This window comes from Sebastes fasciatus, chromosome 15 (genome assembly GCF_043250625.1).
Source record: "Sebastes fasciatus isolate fSebFas1 chromosome 15, fSebFas1.pri, whole genome shotgun sequence".
Lineage (NCBI taxonomy): Eukaryota > Metazoa > Chordata > Actinopteri > Perciformes > Sebastidae > Sebastes > Sebastes fasciatus.
Window position 1 is genome coordinate 25,522,483 of NC_133809.1, and position 12,486 is coordinate 25,534,968.

The 12,486-nt window shown below is 38.2% G+C and overlaps 1 protein-coding gene across 3 annotated transcripts in view; it reads left to right on the forward strand.

The window, feature by feature from the left end:
• Positions 1–4,473: 4,473 nt before the first annotated feature.
• The window catches only part of rock2a (rho-associated, coiled-coil containing protein kinase 2a), a 53,623-nt gene continuing 45,610 nt past the window's right edge, over positions 4,474–12,486 (forward strand). For 2 of the 3 annotated variants that reach the window (XM_074660651.1, XM_074660653.1), the window contains exon 1: positions 4,476–5,390. In XM_074660651.1, coding sequence (XP_074516752.1) covers positions 5,292–5,390 — 99 coding nt within the window. In that variant the 5' untranslated portion in view covers positions 4,476–5,291. Of the gene's footprint in view, positions 5,391–12,486 lie in introns of all 3 variants that reach the window. The other variant, XM_074660652.1, reaches the window with a different exon arrangement.

A 12,486-nucleotide genomic window follows, 5' to 3' on the forward strand; every position in this document is an offset into this window, starting at 1 on the left:
TATTATCTTGCAATATATTTTTTTGATATCCAATAATAAATATATACATACATTTGCATAAAGCAAGCATATTTGCCCACTTCCATGTTGATAAGAGTATTAAATACTTGACAAATTTCCCTTTAAGATACATTTTGAACAGATAAAAAATGTGTGAGTAATTGCGATAATTGCAATTAACTAATCATGTGTGACATATATATATAAATACAAATATAATATATATTTAATATATATAAAAAATTACTTTGAATCATTAAGTAGTCCTAATTATAAGTAGTCCTAATAAAATGTCCCTACATTTTTATTAATTCAAAATAAGATGTAATAATAATACATCATAATATATCAAACTCATAAATTTAAATCTGCGTGTATATACTCTGACATATTTATCAGACTGATCTAGCAAATACACAAATTCAAAGATTATATGCCAGTGTGAAAAACAATGAGACTTTTCTCAGGCATGAGCACAGTCAGCAAGGGTGCTGTTTGTTTCTTTCTCTCACCTCTGATTGCTGCTTTGGAAATCCAAGGCTGTGTTAACTATGAGCACATTTAAACCAATCAATTCACTCTGTGGCATAATTTCAAACAGAAGTCTAGCATTTAGTGTGGTCAATCATAGTCGCTTTTATCATGAGGTATAGTAGGTAGCGATTATCATTATATCGGTGGCTACCACTTTCTCAGTGGCGTCCCTGTCACACATATTTGACATATTCTAAGAAAAAAGGATGGCACACAAAATGGCTTATTATTTTATTATATTATATTAAAGTGATATTTTCTGCAGAATGGAGACTGGTGTGGTATCAAAATCTGCAGACCATTCAACTGTCTTAGTGGTACAGTACAGCTGACCTCATAGGATCGTAGGTCATAGGTCATGAGCCACACTTTACAATAGCCTGTCTACCTCATTTTACTCTCCACCAAAAATGATCAAATAAAAGAATTTCAGATCAGATTAGAGTTAATCAGTGGTATTAAATATTGGGATGCCATGAGCCAAGATTAAATAAGGCTCACTAATATGAGCTCAGTATGGTGGTTGTCTGCTTTATCCATGCTAAGTGATGAGACAAGGTTACTGAAAACATCCTGATTTGGTTTTATAAATGAAAAGAGGAGATGTGAGGTAAAACTGCAGTTTCTTTAACTCATGTCTCGTGCAATTCATCACTGTGTTGTTTCACACTATATTTCACAGATATCAAACAAACAGTTATGAAGGATTTTCTCTTATTAAAGTTGGTGTTTCTGTAGGAGGGACTCGCGTGTTTGTCTGTTCCCCCACTGTGTCTGTTGCTCTTCATGCAAACTGTTCCAAATAAAGAAAATGCAAAATGCATCACTTCCTTTTCCCAGGAAAGAGCGAGCAAACACCAGCTGTGTATTGAACAGCAAATGTAAACGGCTGCAAGTGGAATGACTGTTTACTGCAGCAATGAAAGGGACGCTTATAACTTATTTCCATAAAAATGCTACACTTCACTATCATAGAGCTATGACTAATTAAACCTGCTTGAGTCAGAATATTTTTGGTATCATTGGGGGAAAAATTCCATAATAACCTTTCAGCATATTGTAATTCAAGTGTTCTGAGAGAAAACTAGACTTCTGCAGCTCCTCATGGCTCTGTTTTCAGGCTTTAAAAAATTTAGCCCGTGACAGCAGACTTTGACCAATCACAGGTCATTTCAGAGAGAGAGAGAGCGTTCCTATTGGCTGTGCTCCGGCTGGTGGGCGGTGCTTGGTATTTCCTCAACTGATCTCAACATGGCTGCCAGACCACAAACTTTCTCATTTTACAGCTAAACAGTACACTACAAGGTGTTTCTGAAAACATTTTATGTGAGAAATAGGCATTACAGTAACAGAATATTGATTCATATTTGATCAGCGCTGCACTAGTTTGATCGTTTGATCAGAGTTCGCGAGTGATTGACAGCTGCTCAGCGACGGCAAGGCTCCAGCTCAGCTCTGATTGGTTGTTTTCCTCCGGTCTGTGAAATCTTGTAGATGCCATTAGGAGCACCGGAGGACACCGGAGGACACAGAGGCCCATGACTTTTTTCAGATTACCTGTCTCATGCACTACTGTCAGGATATAGTGACCGTTTTATGAAAATAACTTTCTTAATTATATTTGCTCCATTTCTACCCACTCCAGCTTTAAGTTGGAGCAAGGTGAAGGGATGCATCTGTGGTCCAACAGCTCCCTCTGTTGTGTGAAACAGAATATATCACATTTTCTGACAACAACACCCCAAACTCTCACACTGTATTATCATTTATTTATTTAATCATTACAATGATTAGACAAGGAAAAATTTGTCGGCTATCCAGTCGATTTAATATATCAGTCTCATACTTAATTAGTTTCAATTCTCACCTAATTAATCCAAGTGAACTCAACTATTATTATTATTTTGTCAGAAAACCCCGAAGTGCACATGATCCTTAAGAGTTGATTAGATAACTAATATCAGCCATGGGTTGAGCAGGTACGTATAAATAATAGGTGATAATTAAACAGGACATAAAAATCTTAATATGTTATTTTATTTGTTATTTTTCACCTACATTTTCTTCCAATGACCATATAAAAATAATATATTAAATATAAATTTACTTTCTATTTTAAGTGAAAATGGTGCCACCAAACATTAATATACAGAGCTTAATTTGAAAGGGATCCATTTTCACAGCAAATATTAAACATATTTTTAAAGAAAATCAAGTAAAAAGAATAGAGAAATAGATGCTGAAATAAATAAATACAAGTTGATAATGACCCCAGGCCGTAAAAAATAAGTAAATGCTGAAATATATGAATAAATGAATAAATATTGGAATAGATAAATAAAAGTTGATAATTAAACAGGACATATAAAATTAAATGTTATTTTATTTTTACATTTTGTTCAGCTTTGTTTTCTTTGCTTTTTGGTTGTTTTTACCTTGATTTGGCAGAGGCAGTGACAGTTGTGGGAGAGAGAGGATGACATGGTGCAAAAGTCCACGGGGTCGGATTTGAACCCCTGGCCACTGTGACAAGCATTGATACATGGGGTGCTATCCTCACATTGGTTGGTTGCTGATGCTGAAATAAATAATAAATAATAAAAAAAAAAAAAAAAAAAAATTGCATAGACAAATGTATAAATAAATGCAAGAATACATTAATAAATACAGAAATAAATACAAATAAATAAATAGCAACACACAAGGCAAACTCTCTGAATCTGTACTTTTAGCTGGCTTTGGAATAACCTGGTTTTGAGCTAATTATTGGTTTTTAAAATACCTGTATAAACAAGTAAAGGACAGATACAGACAGAGAGGTAGAGGTGCAGGAGGACAGAACAGGTGGCTTATGGGTAACTGAGTCCTCAGTGTGTTGATATCTGTTTGTCTGTCATCATATAATGTGTGCTGGTCTATTTACCAGCTAATTATTTATGGAAGTTTTTATTGGACTTTATTAGTTGTAACCCACAGAAGACATTCCACAAATGTGTACCATGATCTGCAAATATTTCACTAGCCACAAACATGTATTTTTGTATTTGTGTTGTGTAAAGTCACATCCACAAAAATACAGGGCGATTTGCAAATACGCATAACTTACTCTGTAAATAATTATAAATTATTATATATATATATAATATATATTATATTATATCATATATATATTATATATGATATGATATTATATATATTATATATATATTATATGATATTATATATATTATATTATTATATTATTATATTATTATATAATTATAAATAATTGTAATAAATTATTCGTTTTAAAATAACTTGAATGTATAAGGACATAATACAGTCAGAGAGGTAGAGGTGCAGTAAAGTCACATCCACAAAAATACAGGGCGATTTGCAAATACGCATAACTTACTCTGTAAATAATTATAAATTATTATATATATATATAATATATATTATATTATATCATATATATATTATATATGATATGATATTATATATATTATATATATATTATATGATATTATATATATTATATATATATATTATTATATATATTATATAATTATAAATAATTGTAATAAATTATTCGTTTTAAAATAACTTGAATGTATAAGGACATAATACAGTCAGAGAGGTAGAGGTGCAGTAAAGTCACATCCACAAAAATACAGGGCGATTTGCAAATACGCATAACTTACTCTGTAAATAATTATAAATTATTATATATATGTATATATATATATATTATATTATATTGTATATTATATATATATTATATACATATATATTATATGATATTATATATATATTATATGTATTGTATAATTATAAATAATTGTAATAATGAATTATTCGTTTTAAAATAACTTGAATGTATAAGGACATAATAACACAGTCAGAGAGGTAGAAGTGCAGGAGGACAGAACAGACCAGGTGGCTTCTGGGTAACGTAGTCCTCAGTGTGTTGATGTGAGGGGGAGGAGAGACTCCACAGTCAGGCAGCAGTGTGTGTGTTGGTGTGTAGATGTGAAGAAGAACTCAGCCGCTGGAGGACTTTTCTCTCCGAGTCAAACTACTTATCTTTGTGAGTAAAACCCCAATAACAAGGACAAAGACGAGGAGGAGGACACATGCGAAAATGCGAGAAGAAATCCAGGAAGCGAGTGTCTTCTGCTTATTAAATATTCAGCGCGGGAGAACAGATATTATTATTATTATCGCCCCTCCGGAGGACTTGTGGCAGCACTGAGGAGAAACTACAACAGTAACGGGCTTCAGACGACACTGGATGGGCTGGAGAGAAGCGGAGTTTAGACTGAAGAAGAGCAAAGCGTTTCCAAAGGGAAGGGGAGGAGAGGAGAGGAGAGAGAGAGGGGGCAAAGAAAACGCCCTGCTGCCTGTTGCTGGTGTCTCTCCACACATTCAAACTTTATTTGGGAAAGAAAAATGCATCTTTCACTTAACGGGAGGTGATAACTCAAGAGTGACGCTGTCTTTAATTAGCTGGAACTAGCTAGCGGACTGGAGTCTCGCTAAACTTGGCACTAAGTTTGTTGGAGTCTGCTTTGGGACTATTTTCTGTCCTCATTGTGCAGACTATTCGTGTTGGGGGCGAGTTGGGTGGGCTGAGAGAGAGAGAGCCTCAAGGCTGCTCCGCTAGGCCCCCACGGCCATTAGCCAGCAGGAACAAAGAGCTTTCACATGTAAAACTCCCAAAACAGTTTTGGGAAAACCTATTTTTACTGAACTCTTTGTAAGGAGCCGCTGCAGCCATGTCGCTGGGCGCGGAGAGGAGGATGGAATCCCGGCTGAAGAAGCTGGAGGGCATGATCAGAGAGCCCAGGTCTGCCATCAACCTGGAAAGTTTGCTGGTAAGTCAAAGTGGGATCAACAGCTCCATAGATTATTAATGATGCCATGTTGACTACACACTTGGGTGACGTTATGCTATTGACATGTGCATATATCTTCCCTTTTCCTTCTTTTCATTCCCACTTTGTAACCTGCTACTGTTAGCATTGCTTTTACATTAGGCACACTGTGATGCTGCATAGGAATATTTATTATCTTATTTCTCCACCAGTTATGAAACTGCTATCCACAAATCAGATACTTTGCCATATTAATACCCATTATTTAATGATGTCTGAAATGCTACACACTTGGGTTATGCTATTGACATGTGTGTGTGTATATATATATATATAATATATATATATATATAATATATATATATACATATCTATATCTTCCTTTTCCTTCTTTTTATTCCCACTTTGTAACCTGCTACTGTTAGCATTGCTTTTACATTAGGCAGACTGAGATGCTGCATAGGACTATTTATTATCTATTTCTCCACCAGTTATATGAAACTTGCTCCATTCTGTCCCAGTAATCAGATACTTTGCCATATTAATGATACTCGTTATTTTTGTGTGGAAAAAGCTGGTAAAATGGTGAAATAGCCTCATGGTGGATGTACTGTAGATGGGCCTGATTAATAGTTAAGACTGAGTGCAGACAGTGCAGTTTGGGGGTCTGTGAAGCGTGTCTACAGATTAGGATTAACTAGTGGAGAATGTCCCACTTGGTGTGTTTATGGAGACTAATATTTCCGGCTAAAACTCCCTCCTGGGTAACAGTTGGGCCCACCAGACCAGGATTGTCCCACTACCCCACAAGATCTAAACACCTAGTCGGGTCTTCCTGCACTCATAGGTGATTAGAAAGATGTTGTCCACCCTGTACCAACATTTGTTTGTTTGTTATTTTTAATTTTTTGTCAGAGACAAAACTCATGCCTCTTTTAAATGTTTGTATATTTTTGTAGGGTCTTCTGGAAACCAGTATGAAACAACTTAGGCTACAGCTTTATTCCCAGCTAAATATGAACTCTTAAACCATCTATCCATGAGTTGCTATCTTTGGCGTGATCAATTCATAATCAATATAGTTTTACATGCATATATGTGAAACTAAACCCTCAACCTGTCACTGCATGCCCTGAACTGTCAGCAAAGTGCCCTTATATTCCATGTCTAAAATGTTACATTAAAGACCATGTATTACAGAAGTGCATACAGCATGTTGTGAATCATACGGATTCCACTTTAATGTGTTTCTGTCTTGCTTCCCACATATTTCCGGGAAGTGAGCTGATGCATTTCCACCACTGTTTCCTCTTGAGTTGACTCGGTCAGAAGAAGTTGTGAGACTTTTCAGTTAAGCAGCAGTCTCATGTCGTTGTGTTTACATTTGTAAGATTGATTTTATTTATACAGCAATCGTCATGATTGACAATTTAAAACATTTTTTGTAGGAATGCACCAGTTGTAAAATTCTGGGCCGATACCAATGTTTAAAATAGCAATTTGGCCGATAGACGATACTTTGTTGTTGTTGTTTTTTATTCCTTTTTTTTGTGCCAGGGAAACAAAGACCTCTTCATTATAAGAAAAAAAATAACTGAGCTGTCATTCAGCATTTCATTACTCTGTCTTTGAATGAGCACAAATTCAATCATACCAAATGTATGAAACAACCTTTAATGTAACCTTCTTTCACATGAAAAAGATTTATTTTTAATTTTTAATGACCAATACAACATTTAAACATTTACAAAATTGATGCAACACAACCGATAAACATCGGCCACTGCAATTGGTGAATGTAATCTTATTTACCGATAGGCCGATGGCAGTCAAGAAGGCGAATATCGGCCGATACCAATGCTCGGCTGATAAATCGGTGCATCCCTAATTTTTTGACCATCAGAAGATGGACTAATCTGTTTATCAGGCTATGGATAGACCAGAGGCCTGTACTACAAAGCAGGATTTGCTTTTAGCGAGGTAACTTCAGGGTTAACTCTGGACTTTCCGTCTTATGAAGGTGGATCACTTCTTATCAGGGTAGATCTCCATGGTAACTGATGCTGAACAGCTAACCTGCTCTGGAGCCGGTTATGTTCCAGATAAGAGATCAACTCGTATAAAAGTTCCGCCTACTGTCCAATCAAAGCTCAGAGCACAGATCGTATGATAATATTACACAAATATGAAGAAGTTTGAGTCATAATCCAGGCTGAAATCAACACAGTTTAAACTGACAAATGCAGGAAGGACAGCTGGATTTGTGCTGGGGGTGTTTACCGCTTTGAATTATGTTTTTATATTTATTTTTTTACTTGCTCTCAAGTCCGTTTCACACTGCCGGAGACTGGAACGCAGCGGAAAGAAGGTTGAAATAGTCACGGACGCTGTATACTTGTCAAATGGCATAAAGAAGTGTAGTCTATTTATCCATTACACTTATGAAATATATTTATATTATCACTGCCCCATCTAGACGACTACATTTGACTTTTGAGTGTTTCGTTAAATTAATAAATCTGTTAATTTACTCATTCACACATCGGCATTCTTTTGCCAGCTGTCCTACCTGCTTTTAGTCTGGATTATGTGTTCAACTTTATCGTATTTGTCTAATATTATAGTTTAGCTCTTCCTTGGTAAATTGTGCCGCTCTGCCTCTCTGTCTGCAAGTCTGTGTACTTGTCCATGTCTGTGATTGGTCAGATGCTGCAAACACCTCTTTCATGTGAATGCGCTCATATCCAGACTGAGTAACCCTGGGTTGACTTACCGAGTTGATAACCAATGTCGTAGGACCGCTTAGCGGGATCTCGTTTGTTAGGGTTAGTGAAGCCAGATAATGAGAAGATACCCTGGGTATGTTGAACTCGCTTCGTAGTACTGTTAATGATTGCTGATTATTTTTGTACAAAGTCAAAATAGGGTGTCAGTATTTGAAATTTCCTCTACTGATACAATCTGATGCCATCATGTATCATGTCAGATACTGAGGCAAAGGGAAAATATTGTCCCCTTTTATAAATAGCAGAAGTTGGAGCTTTGTTTTGGAGAATAAAGTTACATTATTTGGCAAAGGATACTTTGCAGTAGAGACGAGACTTAAATTGTAATACTCTGAGCTGGGTCTGCTGAAGAAGTACATGTGGTGTACCCCTTGAGAGATGCTTTTGGCAAGTTTTGTGATGACCTAAAGTTGCATAAGGCAGTGGAAAAATCCTCCCGTTATACCAGTGTATATCCGTATATCATGACATCAGGCTGAAATAGCTTTAGATTAACCCTGTTTTCCCAAAATACATTCTGGTGTTGGTTATGCTCTACAGGAACTAACACATCTGAACCCTGTGTACAATGTCTGGACACAAGGACATTATTTTCACCTCTAACTGTAGTTCAGAGCCAGCACTGTGTCACAGGACCTACTTTAGCTGTAAAGTTATGATTCGTTTTAGTGGTGGCGTTTGAATTTCTGGGCCCCCTAACAGGATCTGACAGAGGGCAAACACACTGTCGGGTCTATCTTAAAAAGCATCACCTCACCCCTTTTAATGGGCCCCATCTAGCTTGGGGCCCCCTGTACGTATCCTCACCCTGTCGCCCCCCCCCCCTCCACACTACTTGAGGCTCTCCTGCTGTATTCCCTCTTCCCTTAAAAACATTTAGCAGAATCCTTGCTTGAACACCGGTGGTGTTTACTTCCTGCACGCGAGCCGGAGAGATAGAGGTGTTGAGTGTTGGAGACAAAAGTTGAGTGGGAAGCATGCGTAGGAGAGAGCAGGCTGCAGTTTTCCATTTTTAGCAGCCTCGGAGCTGTCGCAGGGATCAAGAAGTTTTGCTGCTCGCGGTGGGATTTCAAAATGACGCACACACAAACGCTAAGGGCTCAGAAATGGCCTTTTTTGCAGGTGGAATAAAAACATGCATACTTTAAGTGCCTTAATAATTGCTCACAGGCTCATATTCGGTAAACAATGAATCACACATCCCCTACTGTTGTGGCATAGCAACAGCAAGAAGAAATCAGGAGAAGCTGCTTTGTTGACTACTGTATAGTCCCCGAAATAACAGCTTTGTAAAAGAAGCTCAGTAATTAATATCGGACTTGTACTTTTCAGTGGACTTGAAGTTAGATGTGTGTAGGACTAGCCAGGGAGCTGTGGGCTGACTACCCTGAGGATACGGAAAGCTGACAGTGAGGAATCTGCAGCGTCTGTCGAGTAAACTCAGTGACCTTCCTGTAAAGAAATCTGAAATCTTTATAAGCTGGGATACACAGTAGTGTACTCACAGGCTGTATATAAGAAGTGGACGTAGTCACTGTGACGTCACCCATTGTTTTGTGGACTGCTGTTTTGAAGCCTTGAGTTCCATCTTGTTTTTTTTGCACCCAGAAGTGACACGAGAGGGTGGAGCTGAGTACAACCGAACGCTGAATAAGGCCCCGATCACACTGAGGCACATCGCTGCAGGCGCATCCGCTTCAAAAACGCCCCTTGGCAAAAGGCGTCGGGCAAAACTGCCGATGCACCTGTGGAGTAGGGCTGTATGTTTCATCAGGCGGTCCCTTTCTCTCTCTCTCTCAAAGACAGTAGCCTACATGAAACCATCACGACACGAGATATGAATCACCCCTTTCCTCTCACAGTCCAACAAGTAGCCAACTAACTAGCTAGCTAGCTAGCCCCACCACATCTACAGGAAGTGGTAAAGTGGTAAAGTCTGTGTATATGTCTATGGTAAAGTCTGATTCTTGCTTGATTTGACTGCCTGGGCCAAGTGTGACATTGACGAGTGGGGCGAAGTTGAGAATATTTTTAACTGAGAATATTTTAACTTAAGTGCGCATCTAAAAACCACTAGGAGCGCAGAGCGGAGCGCACGGCAGGCATACCATAGAAAAACAATGGTTTTGCTGGCGATGCGTTTCTAGCGACAGGTCTCAGTGTGATCTCGGCCCAAGACATTTTTAGGTGACCAAAACATGTTACATTAACCTTCTTGAACTGAAAACACAACATGGACATCTCCCAGACTGGACAAAGCCGTGGTAGCAACCTGTCAATCACAAGTTAGGCTGCTTTATGGTCTATTTGACTCTAAATGGGACCATAATTTAGTAAATGAACATCATGCTGTATTGAAGAAGACTTGAAACTAGCGATTGAGACCATGAACTCATGTTTACAATGTTTACTGAGGTAATAAATCAAGTGAGAAGTAGGCTCATTTTCTCATAGACTTCTATACAATCAGACTTCTTTTTGCAACCAGAGGAGTCGCCCCCTGCTGGCTATTAGAAAGAATGCAAGTTTAAGGCACTTTGTCATCTGCAATTGACCCTTTAAGTCAGTGGTATTCCAAGTGAGGGGATTCCAGGGCGTCCCCAACAAAAAGGGGAATTATTTATTTTCACTATAATTCCATCTATAAGGAACACAATCACAGAATGTATGACTATTTTGGTCATGGGTTTCATGCACTTTTGGTAATAAAACTTATAAAAGTTCTTGACTTGAAAAAGTTTGGGAACACCCGCTTCAAAAAAACCAAAACACTCAGCAAATATCACATAAATGATTCTTTAATGGCGCTGTATACTGTGGTCATATAAACTGCAAATCACTTTATTGCCTCTATCAGCATTCGATCAAATGTAACCTGAAGTCTCAGCAACCTTCCCCCTGTGCAAACTGCAGTGATCATTATTTGGCAGCACACTACCACTGCTGACTGAAGTGCTGGACTTACTTGGCAGCTCCAAGCACAGGGAGTGATTGTGGAGGGCAAGCAACAGAAAGGGCATTTCTCGAGATAAAGAAAAATATGGACACTTGATTGCAAGTCACATAAGTTGCCTTTCTGCCGTCCTGAAGGAAATGACCTCACTGAGTAAATAGTTGGCAGCTATATATGGGGCTCAAAGTCCCTGCGAATGACTGCACTTTCCCCTTTCGCTTTTTCAGCCTTATCTCTTTTTTTTTCTCTGGCTCTGCTTCTTTCTCAGCCTGCAGCTCTGCCCCTCCTCTCAGGCTTGTTAAACACACTGCAGGTATTTTAACTGTAGCTCCAGTCCAGAGCCTTTTGATGCAGCTGTAGACCCGGTACTGCCAGATAACTTTATGCACAGCACTTCAGTGTGAACGATAACGAGATATGGATAGCTAAGAGTCTGTGTGATGTCTTCCAGATCATGTCTAGGGGGCATTCCCTGGCTGTCTCTTTCCTATTCATCCAGTGTGATCCTCTCCTTACTCAGCATTAGGCGACCAAGACATTTAATAACATAATGCATGGGGGTGAGGAAAAAAAATTATTCACCTATGTATCTTGTTTTTTTTTTCTTCTAACGATTTTGAAATTATTTTTTTTAATGCCATAATCTATATATTTGCTTCATGTGGAGGTAGAAGGAAGTTACCGCTTTTATTGTTGTAGTCTGAGTAACGTGATGTCATATACGTTACGTATCCTTCAACCAAAACAAACCGCAGTCGACCGAAATGAGAAAGTAGAAAACGGCGGAGGGTCTGCATGGATACGACCTGCACCCTCACATGTTAAATCCAAAGTGGTAAACACTACACATACAGTAAAGTATGGAAACACTTTGGGTTTTACACATTGCCAGGAAAAGCAGAGCTAGACATCACGGCTAAAGCTGCATGCTAACTCTGTCATGGACAGGAAACATTATCGTATTGCGGTAAGGGTCAAGTGCGGTCACTCGCATATTTGAGGTCAAATGGGCCGACGCTCCCATAGAGCACCCATATACTGACATTTATGTTAAATGTATTCAGACGGCCTCGATGGAGCTGACCATGGATGGATAAAAAGAACGGAGCTGACCGGGAGAGAGCTAGCGACGGACTTGGCAAAGTTAGCGAAGTATACACGTGTGACTATGTCCGGTTTTCAAAATAAGGTGTTAACAAAGGAAACTGTATATACAACATAAATATATGGAAATAAGAGTGATTGGATTATATTCACCAGAAGTATAAAACATCACATCCATCCATCCATCCATCCATTTTCTTTCCGCTTATCCGGGGCCGAATCGCGGGGGCAGCTGTCTAAGTAGGGAATTCCA